At 36.7% G+C, this 21742-nt stretch overlaps 2 protein-coding genes across 2 annotated transcripts in view; both read right to left on the minus strand.

The window, feature by feature from the left end:
- LOC137408491 (inhibitor of Bruton tyrosine kinase-like) overlaps positions 1-13075 on the minus strand; it is a 27793-nt gene extending 14718 nt beyond the window's left edge. Inside the window, exons 1-6 of the mRNA XM_068095035.1 lie at positions 12935-13075; positions 10469-10628; positions 9686-9785; positions 9350-9519; positions 5043-5197; positions 1442-1587 (exon numbers count right to left, since the gene is read on the minus strand). Coding sequence (XP_067951136.1) covers positions 1442-1587; positions 5043-5197; positions 9350-9519; positions 9686-9785; positions 10469-10510 — 613 coding nt within the window. The 5' untranslated portion in view covers positions 10511-10628; positions 12935-13075. The remainder of the gene's footprint in view (positions 1-1441; positions 1588-5042; positions 5198-9349; positions 9520-9685; positions 9786-10468; positions 10629-12934) is intronic.
- The window catches only part of LOC137408055 (inhibitor of Bruton tyrosine kinase-like), a 24926-nt gene continuing 13712 nt past the window's right edge, over positions 10529-21742 (minus strand). The window contains exons 7-16 of the mRNA XM_068094443.1: positions 21403-21506; positions 21119-21268; positions 20263-20414; positions 20024-20171; positions 17744-17912; positions 16562-16700; positions 14869-14968; positions 14417-14654; positions 12935-13136; positions 10529-10628 (exon numbers count right to left, since the gene is read on the minus strand). Coding sequence (XP_067950544.1) covers positions 10529-10628; positions 12935-13136; positions 14417-14654; positions 14869-14968; positions 16562-16700; positions 17744-17912; positions 20024-20171; positions 20263-20414; positions 21119-21268; positions 21403-21506 — 1502 coding nt within the window. The remainder of the gene's footprint in view (positions 10629-12934; positions 13137-14416; positions 14655-14868; positions 14969-16561; positions 16701-17743; positions 17913-20023; positions 20172-20262; positions 20415-21118; positions 21269-21402; positions 21507-21742) is intronic.

Raw genomic sequence — 21742 nt, forward strand, 5'->3', positions numbered from 1 at the left:
AAACTAGAGGTATTTTCTATTTACAAAGAAAGTTAGTGGAACTCTTTAAGCACTACAGTGAAACTTACTCAACGATCATCTGAATAAAGGAGGCATATATCAAGTAAATAGTTGACTCCAGACCTGAAGCAATATCTGACATTGGAAGTTCTTTAAAACAGAAATTGTGCAAGCAAAATTCAAAAGGCTGGAAGCCTTTACTATAATATGAGCCGTGTCTGTCTGTCTGTCCGAAGTCGTGGTTGGAAGCTGATTAAAAAGAATTATTTGGAACTCACGACTTTCAGCATGGTTATACCCAAACATTGATTATAGATCTATTGATTATAGATCAATACCCAAACAACTGCACCAATCAACTGTCCTCTGAATTTTCAGAATACTTGTAACCAGCCATAAATACTACATAATAATAATCTCATGTTCAAATAAATTTAGCAATTAGTAAAATCTTTATTACAATAAAAGCCACGTCTGTTTGTCCAAAACCACAGTAGGATGTTGTGAAAAAAGGAGAGCATCATAGAGAATCTGAACTCGCGATTTTTGATATGGTACACCGATGCCCTACCAACTACGACAATCCAGCACCCGCTGTCATTCCTGAATAACTGTACGTATAGTTATTACACCTGACAATCTCTCGCAGCACACTAGACTGCTCCAGATAAACTTTAAAAAGAATAAAAGGTAGCGAGCAGAATAAACATAAAAAAAGTTAGTTTAAACTTTATCTACACCTAATAGAAGTTAGAAGAAGTTACACTTTTTATCTCTCCCAACTTTTACCTTCAAACCTATGCATTGCCAAGCCTCACCTCTGTTCGACTGTCTATAAGGTAAAGACAACAATAGAAGCCTCTCTTTATTAATTACCTTTATAATTTATTTTTTCAACTCTATATAATACATTTGTTTTAATGTCATACATGTATATAATTATCAACAGCATTTGTCAATCAAGGAGTTATTCACGACTTCAGTTGAGGAACATATTATACAAATTTTAATGTACTCTTATAAAATTATTTTATTCAACATTCAACACTGTTAACTCTCGGCACCGGGCCAGGAATTAAGTTTGTATGTTGATGTTTGAAATTACTAGATTAAAGAGATGCTAAAATGCCTTATGATCTGATGTACAGAGTTCCAAAGAGAAACAGCATGTAAAACCATTTGATTACTAATCCTTCCTACCTTTTTATAAATCATAATGTTTCATTTAATCTACTCCCAAATTAATCCTCTCTGCTTCAACCGCTGTCTCTAGCTGACTTTACCGCATACTACATATCTTAACTACCTCGTGCAAACCTAACATTTTTAAGCAGAGTGTCACATCGCTCCGCAGAGACAAGCCGCATGATAAACACCTGACCTTTTTTCTAGCAGAGTTGACAACAACCCAGCGAGACAAAATGCCCTATTGACATCTAACCTTCCATAGTAGTGTTGACAATATCTGAGTCGGCACTAGATGTCGATATCGTTCTAGTTCGTCTGCGTGTTCTCTTTGGTTGTTGTAATGACTCCTCTAGTTGCTCTTTCGCTACCAGATTCATCTCTTCCTCACTCGGGGTCCAGCTAGATGAACAAAGAACTTCCGAATATGGAAATAAGATTGGGATACTTTGAGCAGTTTTTTGGAGTTATTTAGTTTGCACATAAAATTTATTACTGTTTGTTATCTGTATCGATGGTCTATATTTTTCTGCACCAATTAGAACCCATTGCATGGATTAACCACATTACAGGTGACATGATAAAATGTCATATTAATTAATTGTGTTTAAGATATCGCTCATGCTAACAACCTAATCAGCATCGATCGCTGTCGAACCTATAAATACAAAATTAAATCTTTTAAAATATCGCATAATGGAGCAAATGTTTCATTAAAAATCCTGTTGGGTCATGTTAAGGTGAAATGTTCCGGTGAAACAGTCTGTTAACACTATCAGTTCCAGAGGATTAGTCTAATGACGATTGGTCTAATGACGACTGGTCTAATGTCGATTGGTCTAATGTCGATTGGTCTAATGTCGATTGGTCTAATACAGATAAGTCGAAAGTCAATCGATCTAAAACCAACTGGTCTAATAGTATGATTGGTCCAACACCACCATTGACCTAATGCCGATCGATCCAAATATACAGATTGGTCAAATTACTATGCCAAATTTCTTTATTCTAGCCACCACTATGTTTCTAGTTATTACGTAAGCCAGAAAATTTAAAAACATGGCATCGACATTCACAATGGAGGTACTAGTAGGCTCTGAGTATATTGGAATTTCCAAAGTACAAAAAGTAAGTACAATTCTCTGATTTAAGTTTTCATATTTCTATCCTCGTCTTTACATCACATTAGACTAGTCCTCATTAGACCAAATTGTATATTGGATGAATCGGTATTAGAGCAATCATCGTTAGATCAAGCGTACCAAATCCTAAGGCTATGCGGTTAAGCAGTCTTTCATATAGAAGCATTTTAAATCATTTCACATTTCAGATAACTTTAGGCATCTATTTTCTCGTAACTGACTGAAGTGTACACGCACATTTGGTCAAAGCTCAAAAAGCTAATAGTCTCAACCTGTCATTGGATGACCTATAAAAAGGACTGCTTGTTATTGTTGTCAAAATGCTAGTGGGAGTTTCTAAATGCTTCAACCAACCACAATCTATTTCCAGAGCAAAGACCTTTTGCTAGCAGTTTGACAGAACATTTTAGTGGCGCATCCACGCATGCACCGATAATGCTTACTTGAACTAGCGTAGTGTATTACCTTCACCGACAATTTAACCTACACATCGCTAGAATATCTTTTTAGACATTTACAAACTCGATGTAACAGTAATGTTATCAGAAGTGATTGAAGGAGATGCAAGTAAAAGTAGCCCTTTATCTGCATCAGCATGATTTGGCCGTTTTCAGCAGAACAACTGAGAAATTCAACTGCAAAATTGTTCTATACATTAGGTGTAACCACTGTTCATTCATTGGTCAGCTGCCCTCAACAATAGCACAGAATTGTCATTCTGTATCATTGAAAGGCTGTCCGAGACCGTAGTCATTCTTCTAGCCGTTACCAAATGTGCAAAAGCATTTTAGTTATTTCCAACCTGAAATGTGGTGACTCTAAGTATAAGATGGTGTCAACAGATTGTTTCACCTGAACATGGCCCAACAGCACCTTTACAAATACACTTATAATGAGTTAATTTGTTCTACAGCTCAAATATAACTGCTTGATAAATATTGTAGGTAACTAACTACACATAAGTTTAAAAATGCATTAATATAAAACTACCAGCTGAATGCTCAGCATTGCACGGGTAATAAGAAAGCTTTTGCAAATAAATTTATTTTTAATGAAAAGAAAATAAAAGAAAACAACCTATACAACATTTACCTAACTTTTAAATGAAGGTGTTTGTTTATCTCTGTAAGTGTACTATGAGTTTAATTAAGTTTATGCTATATATACATATATTTATAGCATTTTGAGGTAGTCTGGGCACGTATTTTTCTTTTCGTACACTAGCAGTCCCATGCGCCATAAAAGATTGCCAGGTGTAATAAGTATGTCCAAAATTATTTCACAGTATGGCAAGGTGGTCGTGTGATGTAGTAGTTATCGTGCCTGTCTGCAAAAGCGGTGTTTTTGAGTTCAACGGCAGTGCGAAGCAGTTTTCCGTTGCTAACACTAGCAAGCGCTGCAAGCCTGCATATTTGCAACTAGGACATATGACAGACCAAAAAACACTTAGATTTATATATATATAGAAGTAAAAAGCAGGATAGAAAACTAAAAACAAAATAAAATGGTGATTTAGGATTAGTGGTGTTTTTCGTTAAATTACCTCAGAGACATGGGAATGGAAATAAAAATGAAAACTGGCGATGGGTGCTTAGAGATATGTATTCTATCCAACGCTATATCTTTGACTAGGTGAAAACTACACCAACTGAGCCCACATGGTTTTTAATGTTCTATCTTATATATTTTGTATTGAATATACAACAGCGTGTTCATCAGTGACTTTACTTTCACTTACAAAAATGGAATTTTATGAAGTACCCATAATGTCATATGCTGAAAATTCATTCAGACGCGCAGAGTATAATATTTCCTTAAATGCCATGTTGCACGTTGGAAATTTTTAAGTTGTATAGTATCATATCAAACCTAGGTAACACAAGCTACATAGAGCGTGCAAAGTGAAAAACACGATTCCATTTCACGCTTAGCTTCAAACATATTCGCTTGGATAATCCTTCAATAGGCTTGTGAGCTTCAAAATTAAAATCTTCCAAAAGAAATTTCTTAAAATTCTCTTCTTTACAAGTTAGATTAAATTAAAAGTTTCAAACTGCTAAAAATTTCAATTGGTCAAAACAGTCCTTGCTTAGAATAAACTTTAGTGCATAGACAAAGATAACAAAACCAGCAATTTTTAATTTCATTGCGCAGGAATAACACAAATCAACGTAATAAACCCATCAAGTGACTTGTTTGCCAATAACTTCACAGCAATTTCTGAGAAAATAATTACAGTGAACCCGGGGTTTATGCATTCCTGCCTAACAGTTTTTTCACCATACAGTGTTTTGGTCCCTTGTTATGGCATTTTCCTTACCATATGGCACCAACATTTGACCATTAAATGACTGAGTATGCGAGAGGCTGCTTTCGAGAACAGCAGTCGATGAAGGTCTTCGACTGAGAACTTCGAGAAAGTCTTTTCGCTCAGTTACTGCAGTATTTTGTTACTAAATTTTAATATTTATAGTATGTATGTAAAATTTTGATGTTTTTATCAGAAGGGGTTGCATTAGATAATTACTGTAGGTTCCTATGCCCCTCCATACGACATTTTCATCTTACAATTTCAACACCAAAATGAATTAATGTCGTATTTGCGGGAGTCCACTGTACATGTACAAATCAGCATCTGCAGCCACTTTAGATAACAAAAAACCTATTAGATTAGCTTAGTAGTGCTCATCAATCTCATAAAAGTACAATGCCAACCTGGACTTGCCGATGGATCGCCTGCACATGCACCTCTCCATCTTATCACGATAATAATTCGTCAACAGTAGTAGGGACTCAGCATCCAGTTCTTCCAAGAGTGACAACTCCAACATCTCAGCCATGTTTAGACAGATCATGAACATAGCTGCATCCTACAGTTGTATACCAAACTCTTTAAAATGGTTGATTGTGTCAAGCTGTGATGCCAACGAAACCCATATACAAGTAGAGGCGATAGGATTTAGTAGCCTACGATAGAATAATCATTACCTGAAAAAAACATAGCATTATGAAACGACAGTAGTGACAATCATTTCAGCAGATTGTGCAGCAAGGTAAGAGCAATGATATACAGCCCCAAATTGGGCTGTATATCATTGGTAAGAGCAAGCAACAACTGGCTCAAAAATTATCGCTTCAGATTTTATGTTACTACTAGCAGAATGCTCGGCGTTGCACAGGTATCCGCTTATAAACAATGAGAGGTAATGTAGTTGCCTGCCACTTGCTATTAGCCTAGCCCATTGCAAATGGCTAATTTGAGTAAGCTTGCTAATAAAAGCAAACCACTTGCTTTCAAGACTGAGCACGTATAAAATTACCCTACCGCCCTCCTTGACATTGAGTCGTAACGGAAAGCGGTAGCGTATTTGCACCCATATAATGACATATGTGACCCCGGCCGTCAGAATGTACAATCGCGCGGTAATTGGATTGTTCACAATAGCACGATAAGCGTGCTTTACCTATTGTATGATTCACCGTCACTATTTCAGTAAACAGTGGTTCATAGTGCATTAAACCCTGCTCTTTCACGTGGTCTTGTTTATTTTTGTGTCTGACCAATCATAAAGCCATAATTGCCATTTAACTATGCCCATCTCGGTGGTTGCTATGGAATTGTTCATAACCCAAGATCATAAATATAGGCTCTAACTACGGGTGCGCGCATGTATGTGGCTATTTCCTGTTTTGAAGCTTCAGGCTAGAACAAAATAAAACCATCGCAAAAATTACGGCTCGTTGCTGCTATTAATTTAGATAAGTATTTCTACTTAGAATCTGAGTCAGCTGCCTCAGATCATAGTGAAAGCGATGATGAGGGAGGGTTGTAATAATAGGGCAACCTTAAAAATACAGCTTCTTACGCAATATGAGGCTGCTAACGATAATGCGAGTAATAACGGTCATCCTAATGAATTAAATCAAATTACCGCCTATCAAAGATCAGCCTATCACTGCTGATAACATTGTTATTTTAGCTGTTGACATCAAACTAATAAGTGGGTGCAAATGTAGGGAATTATGCGCTAGTTTTATGTTGTCTGAACAATTAAGCCTCATTAGAACTGTGTATCAAGAATTACCGAAGGAAACATTGAATATGGTTGTGTTGGGACAAATTGCCACTAGCATAATAAACAAACCCCTCCAATGCACTACAATAAATCTCTGCAGCGTACTCGTGCTACACTGTGTGAGTGTTAAACTACATAAAAAGAGCTCTAGATTGAATGGTCACTTGATGGGTTGATATTTCCGCATCCTGATGCCCCCTGTTGTCACTTTTCCTTGACCTTACCATGACCTTCTGTATAGGTGGACAAATCTGAATGCACTTCCAACACTTTGTTAAGTTGTTGGACTGTCATTATATGCAGTCATAGCAATATAGCTTGATGAGAAGTGCCCAGTTTGAAGCATACCCTTTTAATGAAAAACTCCAGGGCGGTGAGCTTTTAGCCACATATATTGTTAACCTTACCATGACCTTTGGGAGGTCAACCGTCAATCGAATTGAAACAAAAATGCAACCATCATCTTTTTCAGAGTTTAATTGTAGATATTGCCAGGTTTCATCAATATAGGTTGAGATTAAGTGGTCGGTTGCTATAGCATCTTGATTTGTAAACAAATACAATGATTTACAGTTCATGAATCATCAACTTTATCCTGCTTAAACTCAAAACAACAGTTTTAGTTCATCACGAGACCTTCTCTACTAAATCTTGCATAACCTGGGCATAAATAATCCGATTTAAAAAATTTAAAATGCATTAAAATCCTCAGAATTTGCTGATTTCAATTATTTAAATAACTCAAAAATGTGGTTTTAGCACGATTGTACATTCTGACTGCCTGGGTCACATATATTGCCTAATGAATCCATCAAGCTTGTGTGGCCTAATTGGTAAGGTATTAGACTGGTGAATGGAAGGGTCTGACATCAAATCTTCAGCAATAAGGATTCTTTTTCCAAGATTTCAATAGCTATAGCTGGACAAACACAAACGTACACAAACAAACTTTGAGAAATATATATATATATTGGTATTATTAAATTATAAGGATAATATACATTATGTATGTGCTTCAAGATAAGCCGATGAGTACTAACAAAAATGAGATAACTGACTGCCTCAATACTGATTATGTTCATATTATAATTATATTAGCACACTTGGCTGTCCCATGCTGTATGAGAAATCGTACTGAGTCGTCCGTATGTCGATAATTATTCAATTAAACGGTAAAGTGGCTGAGTAGTGTAGTTGTTAGCGCGCCGGTTTGCAAAATTGAAGGTGTGAAGTTGATTTTTAAACGAGAAAATTTTTTTCCAACGCTCTTATCGTGGCTTCGAACAACGCTCACAAATATTATTTTGTTCCTAATTTTTAATATGTAATAATAATATTTAATATGTGCAGTATGTATATATAATTTTAGTGTTTTTTACCTTGATGTGTTTCCATTAAATAAGTGTTATGGGTTTCTATACCCCTCTATACAACACTTTCGTCTTACGATGCCAAAACCGGAACAAACAAATTAATGTTGTATTGCAAAGGCGGCTGTATTTATATTTCATCTTGTCAGCAAATTGTAACTTAAGTTACTAAATCAGTAGCAGTTATTATGTTTGATATATTATTTTCACACTACATTGTTATATATAGTATTAAGTAGACTCATGTAAGTAGACTCATGTAAGTAGACTCACATAAGTAGACTCATGTAAGTAGACTCATGTAAGTAGACTCATGTAAGTAGACTCATGTAAGTAGACTCATGTAAATAGACTCACGTAAATAGATTCACGTAAGTAGACTCACATAAGTAGACTCATGTAAGTATACTCATGTAAGTAGACTCAAGTAAGTAGACTCATGTAAGTAGACTCACATAAGTAGACACAGGTAAGTACACTCACATAAGTAGACTCATGTAAGTAGACTCACATAAGTAGACTCATGTAAGTAGACTCACGTAAATAGACTCACGTAAGTAGACTCACGTAAGTAGACTCACGTAAGTAGACTCACGTAAGTAGACCCATGTAAGTAGACTCATGTAAGTAGACTCGCATAAGTAGACACACGTAAGTAGACTCGCATAAGTAGACACACGTAAGTACACTCACGTAAGTAGACTCATGTAAGTAGACTCATGTAAGTAGACTCACATAAGTAGACTCACGTAAGTAGACTCACATAAATAAACTCACGTAAGTAGACTCACATAAATAGACTCACGTAAGTAGACACATATAAGTAGACTCATGTAAGTAGACCCACATAAGTAGACTCATGTAAGTAGACTCATGTAAGTAAACTCATGTACGTAGACTCATGTAAGTAGACTCGCATAAGTAAACACATGTAAGTAGACTCACGTAAGTAGACTCACGTAAGTAGACTCACGTAAGTAGACTCACATAAGTAGACTCACGTAAGTAGACTCATGTAAGTAGACTCATGTAAGTAGACTCATGTAAGTAGACTCACATAAGTAAACTCACATAAGTAGACTCACGTAAGTAGACTCATGGAAGTAGATTCACGTGAGTAGACCCATGTACGTAGACTCACATATGTAGACTCATGTAAGTAGACTCACGTAAGTAGACTCACGTAAGTAGACTCACGTAAGTAGACTCACATAAGTACACTCATGTAAGTAGACTCATGTATGTAGACTCATGTAAGTAGACTCACGTAAGTAGATTCATGTGAGTAGACTCACGTAAGTAGACTCACGTAAGTAGACTCATGTAAGTAAATTCACGTGAGTGGACTCATGTATGTAGACTCACGTAAGTAGACTCCCGTAAGTAGACTCACGTAAGTAGACTCATGTAAGTAGACTCAAGTAAGTAGACTCACGTAAGTAGACTCACGTAAGTAGATTCATGTAAGTAGACTCATGTAAGTAAAATCACGTAAGTAGACTCGTGTAACTTAACTGTTCCATAACTACCCTCATCATTCCAACCTAACTGTTAACATGGTTAGGAATTATCTCACCCTGAGTTGTTGCGTTTGGTAGGTTATGGAGAGCTGGTACACCTGTGTAACATTGTCAATGGTGAGCTGGGAAATAATCAGCTTTTCACATATTTCTTTGAGCCTCTCCAACAGAAGCTGATCAGCCACAACCAAAACATTTACCACAAACTCTATGTCTATGTTCTGACCTAAAAATATATTATATTTGTCTGATGTCTGTGTTCTAGTGCTTCTATCTGGAACGAAAATAATTCGCAAAATGATTCAATATTTATGATTAGAGACAAAGGCTAGTGATGTCATGCTAGATCTGTAGAAGTTATTATTTCTCAACCTCAGGTATTTTCAGCCCACCTTGAAGATGCAAACAGTCATCTGTGTAGACAAAGAGCATGACTGCATAGAGAATATCATATGGGATAGGCAACTCCAACCTCATCATCCTATCTTGGCCCTAAAACAGAGTATCTTATACAACTCTAGTGAAACATGCACATAAAAAGCAAGTTTGTTGGATTAGAATATATTTCGAAATCCTTGATAGTGAAAACAGCGAAACAACTATTTTCATTGCAATAAATTAGTTTAGTCCATGCTTAAAGTTGCCCTCTTCCCTACAAAGGAATTGCCACACTTGAAGGATCCCTTGGGTGAAGCAAAACAAAAAAATTGTTAAAAATTAATTTTCAGAGAATTGCCATCCCAAAATCAGGACAGTCAGAGATCATTTGACATCAATTATCCTGGTCTACATAGTTCAATGCTATATTATTAGCAGGCAAATGTTTTGGTATGGCTAATTCTAGAACCCTGTTTTTTAAAATACTTTTCAACACAGTTTAAAGTATATCTTTAACTAAAAGTGACCTAACTTCAAATTTCAAACAAGTAATTAGTTCACAAAACTAGTCTACAAAATCTACGTTTCTTGGTTGATCGAAACAAATTTGTCGATGCTTTTGACAAACGAGCATTAGGACCAAAACTAAAAACGATTTCAACAATAACTCCACGATCATGACAAAGTCTAGCCGACATTTATAGAAGTTGCTCTTGTCAGCTAAGTGGCAAATATCAATGAAAAAAGTCGATTAACTTGTTGAAAACATGACATACAAACAGCTAACATACACCTACCTCCATCCAATGGCCAGTTAGCATGGTTTGAAAATACTCCATTCGAGCGATGAGGACACACTAGTGGCACAGGAGTTCTCTGTCATCAAGAGAGATGAGCACCACATCACACCACTGAGTATGATTAGACAGCGTGTAGGAAATGGGAGAAGATGAGCCGCTGCAAATAACAAATAGTAAAAACCATCACAGAAAGCTGGAGGAATGTTTGCGAGTCTGGGCTTCTTGTTTTTGCTTTGTAGGACAATACAGTGTCATCATGTTTTATCAGGATGTTGAGAAAATGACTGCGATGATGCTGAGGCCTGAGATGAAAAGATTTACGATAACATTTCCAAGTGGGATGAAAGGTGAGTGCAGGGCACCAACAATTGGATGATGAGGTTGGAGGTGCCTACTCCATATGATATTCTTCATGCAGACATGCTCACACTCTATAAAATGGTTAGAGACCTTTGATTCACACCCAAGTTAAAGTTTATATTCACTAGTGCCATGGCAGTCCCGCGCTCCATGAGAGATCATGATAATAATTGATAATAATAACTGAATAAAGATGATAACTGTGTGCACAGTTATTTTTACAAGTGGAAAGGTGATGGAGTGGTGAGTAGGTAGCATGCTCGACTGGATATCAAAATATCCAGGTGTGATTCCTGTGAGGCGCAAACTTTTTTCAAGCACTTTTGGCGTGGCTCCGAACGGACAGACACGGCTCTTATTATAGTAAAGATTTTCATCGGTATTTCAAATACTATGTCAAACCATTTATTTGATTTGATTGACTAACTGTTGGCCTTTTTAAGATGCTTGTATGGTGTAATTTAGAAAACACTTATGTTTGAAATGAAACTATCACCAATAAAGTAACAAAAACATTCAGAAAATCTTATGAAGGAAAAAATGCTGTAAAATTATATATTAAGAGATACATAAATTGTTAAACATTATTTTATCCAAACTATACTAAGAAAACACCAAACAAATAGTCAAGATTGTACAAATGCTCACTCACTGTAACACGTAGACTTGAAAGAGGCAATAAATTGTAAATTAAATGTCAAAGATTATTCTGTAACTGTTTCAGGACTAGAATTGAGCCAAGTTATAAAGTTACAGCAAACTAGAATGATACTAAATCAAGAAGTGAGCCTATGAATGTTGTTAGCATCCTCCTGATGATACCAAAAACAAGCTGCAACTTCCTCATAAAATGACAGAAGAGTTATCTGCACATTCACATGTGTATGGTACCGTGTGGTGACAAAATGACTCTAGCCACACTGGTCTATATATACAAAGTTGTCTGAGATCAAATACTTAACAAGGGCGCTACTTGTTTACGCAACTGTGACAAGGAGACAATGAGTGACCTTCTGCAGACATACTAAATATTTATTCATCACACAAATTTTTACATTTTTTTACCACTATTTCTTAACAAAAATAAGCAAACAAACACCATAGACTGGCCTGAATATGTTTACTTTTATTACACGAATTATTCCAAGTTCTATGTTCATTTTAAGACTTTAACCAATATAAAAAGCTACCAACAAGATGAACTACTAACACTTACACTGAAAAGGTTTTTACTCATTTTGATGGAATTAATTCATGCCAAAAACTTTTTGCTGATGTACACTCAGTGTTTTTGCTGTAAAAGCTGGAGTTTCTGGCATAGAGTTTTAATCTAAAGTTTTTTTGGAATCAGCAAAACATTCTGCACAAGAATGTTCTGCACAAGAAAGGCAAAAGCCTTTGACAAACAAAAAATACGTTTATATTTTTTTAGTTTAGCAAAACCGGCTGCAAAATAAAAAAGCTATAATTTTTACATGTTGATCAAAATGCAAACCTTGATTCCCTAATATAGAAAATATAGTTATCAGAAATATCTGATGCCCAATGTTGCAGAATTTCACTAGCAGAAAATGTTTAGGTCGCTGTTTGCATGGTTTCTTTTCATCCATCGTTAACTGAAAATAAATATTAATTGGAAATCAAGATATTATTCTGTGAATTCTTGATAAAAAACCAACTGGTTCACCAACTGGTTCATTTGTATGACAAAATGATAACCCAATATTTTAAATTTAATGTGGTAAAGTTTTGAGTTGACCTCTGACCTTTGAGTTAACTCTGTGATCCGTGATCAATGTTTTTGCATAAATACTAAAATAAATCGATGTAATGTCTTTCCATAGCAAAAGAGTTAAGAAAACTTACAGTTTCACATCTCAGTCTGCTGATCTAATCTCATCAGAAATGTTTCAAAAAATAACTTCAAAACAACAGTCTAAAAACAGGCTCATAAGTCTATAAAAACCTCTTTGTCAATATCAGAAACGCAACAATTACAAAGGCTAAGTAGTCTGGTGTCATCTGTGCTTCAAAGCTTATTACAATACTGCAATATGCAAATGTTGCAAACCGTAGAGCTAAGGCTAAAGACTAAACTAATACCTTTTGAGAGCTGAAAGTGTCTTCACTCCAAACTTCTTACCGATCTCATGCACTCGTGTTGTTCTCTCTTTTTCCTTTTCCCTTCTGACAGCACTGTCGTGTTTTGACTTGTTGCCTCTACGGGGAATGTCAAGGCCATCTTCTACAACCCATTGCATGCATTTTGCAAAGTTCCTTTTCGAACCATCGAAGTGCAAAAATTCTAAATAAAAACCAAACTCCATAGCACACAGATGGGTTAGAGCACTCTTCGACTCTGTTCTGGGGGTCATGAACAGCTAGTAAACAGTAAACCAATGGTTACGATGAAGTATGTCAACATTACTAAAAATGGCTATAAGGATATCTGAGCGTTAAACCGAGTTATTGCTAGAAAGGATGTTCCAAACTACAGAGATCCTTCATAAAAAAACATAGAAGATGTGTGAGCGATAAAGGCCAGCGAATGAGCAACAATGGTTCACTAAATTCACCCATGTCTCTTTAATAATTCAATGTACAATAAATCTATGTCATAGTTTTAAAGTGAGTAACAAATAACTGAAGAGTTGAGTGGAGCTTTGAACCATAGTGTAGGTATATACTATAGGTATATAAAAGCTAATAATATGTGGTTGAGGTTACAAACTCTGTACACTAATCAGTAGTTAGGAGTACAAGCCCTGTACACTAGTCAGTAGTTTAGAGTACAAGCTCCGTACACTAGTCAGTAGTTAAGAGTACAAGCTCCGTACACTAGTCAGCTGTTAGGATAAGCTCTGTACACTAGTCAGTAGTTAGGAGTACAAGCCCTGTACCCTAGTCAGTAGTTAAGAGTACAAGCTCCGTACACTAGTCAGCTGTTAGGATAAGCTCTGTACACTAGTCAGTAGTTAGGAGTACAAGCCCTGTACCCTAGTCAGTAGTTATGAGTACAAGCTCTGTACACAAGTCAGTAGTTAGGAGTACAAGATCTGTACACAAGTCAGTAGTTAGGAGTACAAGTCTGTACACTACTCAGTAGTTAGGAGTACAAGCTCTGTACACTAGTCAGTAGTTAGGAGTACAAGCTCTGTACACTAGTCAGTATTTAGGAATACAAGCTCTGTACACTAGTCAGTAGTTAGGAATACAAGCTCTGTACACTAGTCAGTAGTTAGGGGTACAAGCTCTGTACACTAGTCAGTAGTTAGGAGTACAAGCTCTGTACACTAGTCAGTAGTTGGAGGTACAAGCTCTGTACACAAGTCAGTAGTTAGGAGTACAAGTCTGTACACTACTCAGTAGTTAGGAGTACAAGCTCTGTACACTAGTCAGTGGTTAGGAGTACAAACTCTGTACACTAGTCAGTAGTTAGGAATACAAGCTCTGTACACTAGTCAGTAGTTAAGAGTACAAGCTCTGTACACTAGTCAGTATTTAGTAGTACAAGCTCTGTACACAAGTCAGTAGTTAGGAGTACAAGCTTTGTATACTAGACAGTAGTTGGGAGTATATACCAACCTCCATCAAAAAGCAAAGAATGGTTGGACACCCCTGTATAGATGTATCTCAGTATAAAACGCAAAGCACTCAGCTGTGCATCCACACATAGCTCTTGCAAGCTGAAGGGCATATACTCATCCATTTGTTGGTCAACAGAAGTTGGTATGGAGTTGTCTACTGCCAAGAGTAATTTGTTGAAGTAGGCACTTCTGCTAGCCAACAGAAACTTATGGCACGCTATCCGTTCCCCAGAGCACTATATAGATAGCAGGCAAAATCATAGATGCCAGAATTAGTCAGAGATTTGATATAGAATGTGCAATATGGGTCGCGATCTCAGAAACCATGGTTAAGTCGCAAATCACGAAGTTGAGTTAACTGACTTTGAAGCTGCACTAACGGAATTTATAATATTGGTAACGATTTTTGCAACTTGAGGGATGAATAATCACTCATCACAGATAACGTACCGTCAAGATCACATCAGCCACCCCATCCATTTCATCAGCCTCTGTGAGCAAAGCATACAGATTCTCAGACATCTTGGATGGCCGCACTTCAGCAAAAGTACTGTAAGATACAAGATAGTCTAAGAGCCTGAAGTATATCAAGTTACAAAGAGTGGCCTGACAAACCACCCCTAGATTGCAATGGTTCATTGAGTCATCAGATAATCACTAAACTATAGATTTGAACAGTAAACCTCAAACAAGACAAACTTTTATACTTATATATATATATATATATATAAAGTTAGCGTTGTAACTGCTGTTATGTTGAATAAAAATGAATTTTTTGTGCAAAAACTTTTATTACTCGGGCGATGCCGGGCATTCAGCTAGTCATACAATATAATTGGTTTGCACTTAGTCACAGATAATTATGGATTTAGTAAACTACATATTTACTGCCTTTATTGTTACTAGGATGCTAGGCGCTCACAACATGCGCCGTGGGAGATCATGATGTGTAATGACTATATGCACAATTAATCTACAATATGGCAAAGTGGATGCATGGCACAGTTGGTAGTAGTACGCTAGGTTTTGCATCTGTTAACCCGAATATTCGCTTCCTGTTCGGAGAAATCTTTCTTCCTAACACTCTTAGCATGACTTGGACAGACAGAAGGATGGATGGACACGGCTTTTAGTATAGTGAAGATACCTGGCACGCTGGTGTGCCATGAGAGATTATCAGCTTAGCCAACAAAGTACAGAGTATAACTATGTGCACAATTATTCAAAAATGCCTGAAGGCAATTGTTTGAAGCAAGTGGGTTAGATTCTCGGGCTAATAAGCGAAATGTCATGAGTTAAAATTTCGTATGAAACAATAATTTAGCACAACCTCTAACCATCGGGACAAACAGACGAATGGACGCTGCTTTTATTATAGTATTAGCGGAATGCCCGATGTTGCACGGGTATTAAAAAACAGCTTATAAACAGTGTGAGGTAATGTAGTTACCTGCCACTCGCCATTAGCCTGGCACATTGCCAATGGCTAATTTGAGTAAGCTAGTATTTCTAAACTTACTAATAGGAGCCGTGAGAGCAAGCATAAAATGATGTTGCGTCATAACGCAAAGCGCTATGTATATTTTCACTCCCATAGCGACATATATCGCCCATGTATCTATCAATCTCGCGTAGCTCAATGGTTTAGCATATTGTCTGGAAAATGGGAGGTTCCGAGATCAAGTATTCTGCGATACAGATTCTTTATTCCAAGATTTTAATAGCTATAGCTGGACAGGCAGACATGCGAACAGATGACAAACTTTGAGATATTTATATATATAAATAGACTAACAAACGATTAATGATATACGCTTCTGCACTTACGTAAATTGCCAACACAGTGTCCTTATACTTTCGAATACTTTCTGTTAAATATGTTGAACGAGAAGCAAACATTGAGCATTTAATGAAGTCAAAAAATAAATTTTGTTAGAGGGCCTCATCTTGCAAAGTGTTCACCTTATTAAGAGCATGTGACCAGCACATGCAGTACTGTTAACACTGAATATAATAACAAGTTATCCAAATGACTATGTTACATTTGTTACTGTTATATTTTACTAAAGTTCCTTGGCAACAAAACTCGTCTACATATTGTGAGAACGTCCCAACCCCCTTATGCGAAATATGTAAAACTCACCATGTATATTCCTTAGCTTGAAGCAAGGCGTAATTACTAGACTTTGGATCTATACTGCACTGCGTAGCTCTGTGCACACCCCCGATCCTTCTGATTTTCATGTCTATGGTTGGGACGGATGACGAAAACTTCAATTGCTCTAGAAAATAAAAAATACAACATTTTTCCCATTTATACAGAACATATAGTTCACCTAATATTTGCCTATAACATGAGGCTACCCATGGAAACAAGATTGAGCGTGCCTGAAAAGTGAACTAGACGTCATGCCATTATCAAACCCCCTCAACTGATGTAAAACCACTGACAAAAATGGGTATTACATGGCAGAGCTAGCATGCGAGATTAATAACATCAAGAAAAAGGATTCATGACGCTATGTGAAACACGAAGCCCGCTCAACTACTGTGTTCTTATACACCACTTGAAATGCAGACCTGTATCTCTAAAACCAAGTGTTCAATTAACTGCCAACTCAGCAATCTCTTCTTTAACACTTTAATCTTCACAATCAGCATCCCATGAACATTTATGTTAAGAATGGTTGCGACTACAACAGCGGAGAAAGATTATCTTAAGTTCGTACAACTAGTACCCTTGCAGTCCGGTGTACTGTGAAAGATCGTCATGTGTACCGATAACACACAGAGAAAATAAGTATACCTACAAATATTCTGAAATGCTGGAAGGTGGTTGATTAGCCCAGGTGTTAGAGTGTCAGTCTACAATCTAAACATAGCGAGTTCGAATCCCATTCATAGCAATCTTTTATGTTAACTTGTAACCCTGGCCCCAGACAGACACCGTTCTTACTATAGTTATTATCTGAAATCTTTCACTCACTCTGACCTTTTTGCCTACAGCCGTGTCGTACCAGCTCATATAATGCCAATAATGTTTTAGATTCTTAAAAGTCATGCGACAAAATGCAATCGTAAAGTTAAGCCGCAACGGAGAACAAACACGAAATTACCTCTACACGAGTACAACATTGCCAGTAAGTTGTAACTGATTAACTTTTTAACTTGACTGTAAGCTGTTGCGTCAAACCACATAATAATAAAACAGTTTCAGCAAAGAATAAAAATGTAGATACAAGTAGCTGTTAAGAGAGTGTGGGCTTTTCAGTGTTATTATGAACTGAGATTTTCTGCCGCTCGAGCATACATGCCATAAACTTACCTTTCAGTAGAACCGAAGCCTTTTCAGAGGCTGTCAGTACATATGCCCCACCTTCCTCAGTGGTAACCAAGACCTCTGAGAGATTAGAGCTAACATCAAGCATTGAGAGTTGTCTGCCCAATGTAGGATAGACAACTCTTCGGATACCATCTTCAGTCCACAACAGCAACTGAACAGAGAAATTTCGTTAAAATAATTAATAAAGTTTAATTATCCACTAGATATATACATGTAGTGGATAATTAAACATAACATTAAAACAAACTCGCTATGTAAAACTGGGTAAAAACAATGATTATATGTAAAAAAAAAAACAAATGAAGCAATAATCAATAATGACATGTGTCTATGGTTAATGTAACCGAAAGATGCACAAACTAAGTGGAGGCCAAACGATGCTAAAGGAGGTAGAAGCAGTGTATATGGCATGTAGCTATCTCTAGTATGTAGCTATATCTATAGCATGTAGCTTTAGCTATCTCAAACTAAATTAACTTAAACTTATATTATTAAACTTATTACTACATTATAACTAACTTAGCTTATATTATTTTATTCTCTTTACATATTTTATTATCATCTTCAACTTTCAAGTTAATTTCAAGTTAACTTGTCAAACTTTGATGCTTCTAGAAACCTCAAGGCTCGTATATTGAAAACTGCTTTGGGTGTAGAATCAAATCGCTGCTGAAATTTTGTCAGATGTTGGAAAATATTATGATTAAGCTATAACGAGCACGGGTTTGACTGAATATGCACAGATACGGCAATAAAGAGTCAGTAAAACTGTTTTAGCTATTAGCTTGTTTACCATTGAATCCTAGAATGTTAAACGTTGACAGTTACTACTTGTGTAAACTGTGGAAGGCGAGGGGTATGCGAACTTACTGAGAGTGAAAATAGTAAAAAAACGAATAAACTAAAATAAAACTATGATGATAACTATTAGTATTATTAAAAATTAAACTACTATAAAAAGCCTGCATACCAGCTGTATCTTCAGCTGCTAAGTTAAATAAACCATGACATACACACAGATGTGCACACAGACATACACACAGACATACACACAGACATACACATAGACATACACACAGACATACAGACAGACATACCCACAGACACACACACACACACGCACGCACACACACACACAGACATACACACAGACATACATTCAGACATACACACAGACATACACACAGACATACACACAGACATATAGACAGACATACACAAAGACATACACACAGACATACACACAGACAGACATACACACAGATACACACACAGACAGACATACGCACAGACATACGCACAGACATACACACAGACATACACACAGACAGACTTACACACAGACAAACACACAGACATACACACATACATACACACAGACATACACACAGACATACAAACACACAGACACACACAGACATACAAACAGACCTACACACACACACACACACACATACACACAGACACACACAGACATACACACATTGACCTACACACACACACAGACATACACACATACATACAGACAGACATACACACAGACATACACACACAGACATACAGACAGACATACAGACATACACACAGACATACACACAGACATACACACATGCATACAGACATACACACAGACATACACACAGACATACCGACAGACATACAGACACACACACACAGACATACAGACAGACATACACACATACATACACAGACATACACACAGAAATACCGACAGACATACAGACACACACACAGACATACACACAGCAAATGAACCAACATTTCTTATGTTGGAAACATGGGTTCTTAAAAACAGCCAAAGCCACAAAGCCCCAACCAAATGAGTTAAGTCACGCTCAATTTTGTTGGACCAGGGCAACAGAAACTTGTGCCTGATTGGACAACTTATTATTAATGACAGCATTATCATCTCTTGCCATGCGGTTGATTTAATAAGGATTCAGAATGCAGCAACTGGAGAGACAAAACAATATAAAAAAGATTTAGCTGAAATGACATTATTTTGTTTTTTGTGTTCCTTGTTCATACCTATGTAGCCACTCCTTACCAACTTTATTTGCTTTGCCAGAAAAATGGACACTTCAGAAATTACGATTCAATTTCTGAGTAAGCCGTCCTTGTAAAAGGCTAGTAAACAAACAACATTGAGAATACTAAACCATTAACACCGGAAAAATTTAAATTCTTAGATAAAAAGAAAAAAACTAATGCAATCAGATAACGATGTTGAAAGCAACTAACCTGGCCAATAGGGTTTATCCAGAAAACTCGCAAAGGCTGATTGCAGTCTGATTGATTGATTTCATTGATTGATTTAGATATGGTTGTATGATCTACCTGACCTCCGGAAACGCATAGCCTACGAATGCGATGGTCAAACTTAGCACCCCTGCAACAAACAATAACCAGTCTTTGAAGACAGCTAGAATACAAACCGCTAGCGAAATAACAAGAGAAGATTCTAGCAAACCAGCTCTTACCTAAAGTTTATAAAGCGTGTAGTGTACTTATAAAGAATGTAGAAGCCTTCCCTCCTTTCCCCAGACATGACAATGACAGAGCACGCATCAGAGCATGCCATGAGATGCACCCTGCTGTCAGTCTGGTTGCTGACACTTGTCACTTGACTTGGCTATAAGGTATAAAATCGTTATAAAAATGTGAAATAAACTGCTTGATTTATTTATCTGCTATCAGCACCTAGAAAATATGTGTATGGTCCAATTTGGCTCCCTTGTAGTTTGAAATGTTACCCACACTAGTCAATTTTATGAGTGATTTTGCAACTAAAAATTGCCTACAGAAACAGTACGTGTGTAGATAACGAGTCTTGTTTTGTACTGAACTTACCACTAACAATCAGCAGAATTCTACCTTTCATGGACAAAAACAGGCTGTGACAGCCAACTGGTCAATAGTACATTATACAGTAATTTTTCTGCTAATGCATATTTCTCATTTGTAGTTTGCTTATATGACTAGTCTGTCCACATGTTGTGCTTTCCACGATATTCTTTTTAAAGGAAAATGGTACGCCAAACATTATATAATGCCAATGTAATGACCACAACGTGAACAAATCCTTCCATGACAAATTGATAATGGAAATAGGTGGGTTGTCTATTAATTTTTCACAACAAATTTGATTGCAATGGTTGCATTGCATAATCATGAACAAAATCACTGCAATATAAGCAAAAGTGCGAAGTTTATTCAGCAGCAGACTGGCAAACAGTAGATGACATACTAATACCATACTACTCTAATGACCACAGGATGCATGTAGGGAAATCTCGACAAAGCAATGTTAATATTAAGCCTTGAACTTTGACCAACCGGAATATGCGTATCTCCTTTGGGATGGCCAAGCTGGCCTGCATTGAGACCCATAGCATAGACTGTGGACTCTGTTGCCAAAAGGGTATGAAACCTTGCGGCGGCTATGTGTTTGATAGGTGGACCTTTAGCTAAAACTTTAAAGTTTACCTAGAAAAAGGAAAATAATTTACAACCTCGCTTCACCTGGTTGTGACTGATTGAAACTACATGTAGATTAAAGCAGTAAAGAGTTACAGAACAGTAAAGAGTTATGGAACAGTCAAGAGTTATAAGCAGCCGACAATACTAGCCATTCTTGGTTCAGTAATACTTCCTAGCGGTTCCGGAGAGATGCCCAGTTGCTTGTACTTATTGTCACCAAAGCTGTATGCTCGTCCATTGGCTCCTGTAAAATGACACTGCAATATGACATGAATGAGGAATGGACGGTGTAACTATGCGCATGTATTTATCCACAAACTCATAACTACACAGTTTTATTAAAAAGCTCATGAGTTGGCGTCAGTCAATGAAAATCAGCAATTACGGCAATATAATACTAGCTTTTAATATGCTATATTTCAATGTAAATTGAAAGATACCAAAATATAATCTCAAACAAGGGAATTGACACATTACACA

Source organism: Watersipora subatra, chromosome 11 (assembly GCF_963576615.1).
Source record: "Watersipora subatra chromosome 11, tzWatSuba1.1, whole genome shotgun sequence".
Lineage (NCBI taxonomy): Eukaryota > Metazoa > Bryozoa > Gymnolaemata > Cheilostomatida > Watersiporidae > Watersipora > Watersipora subatra.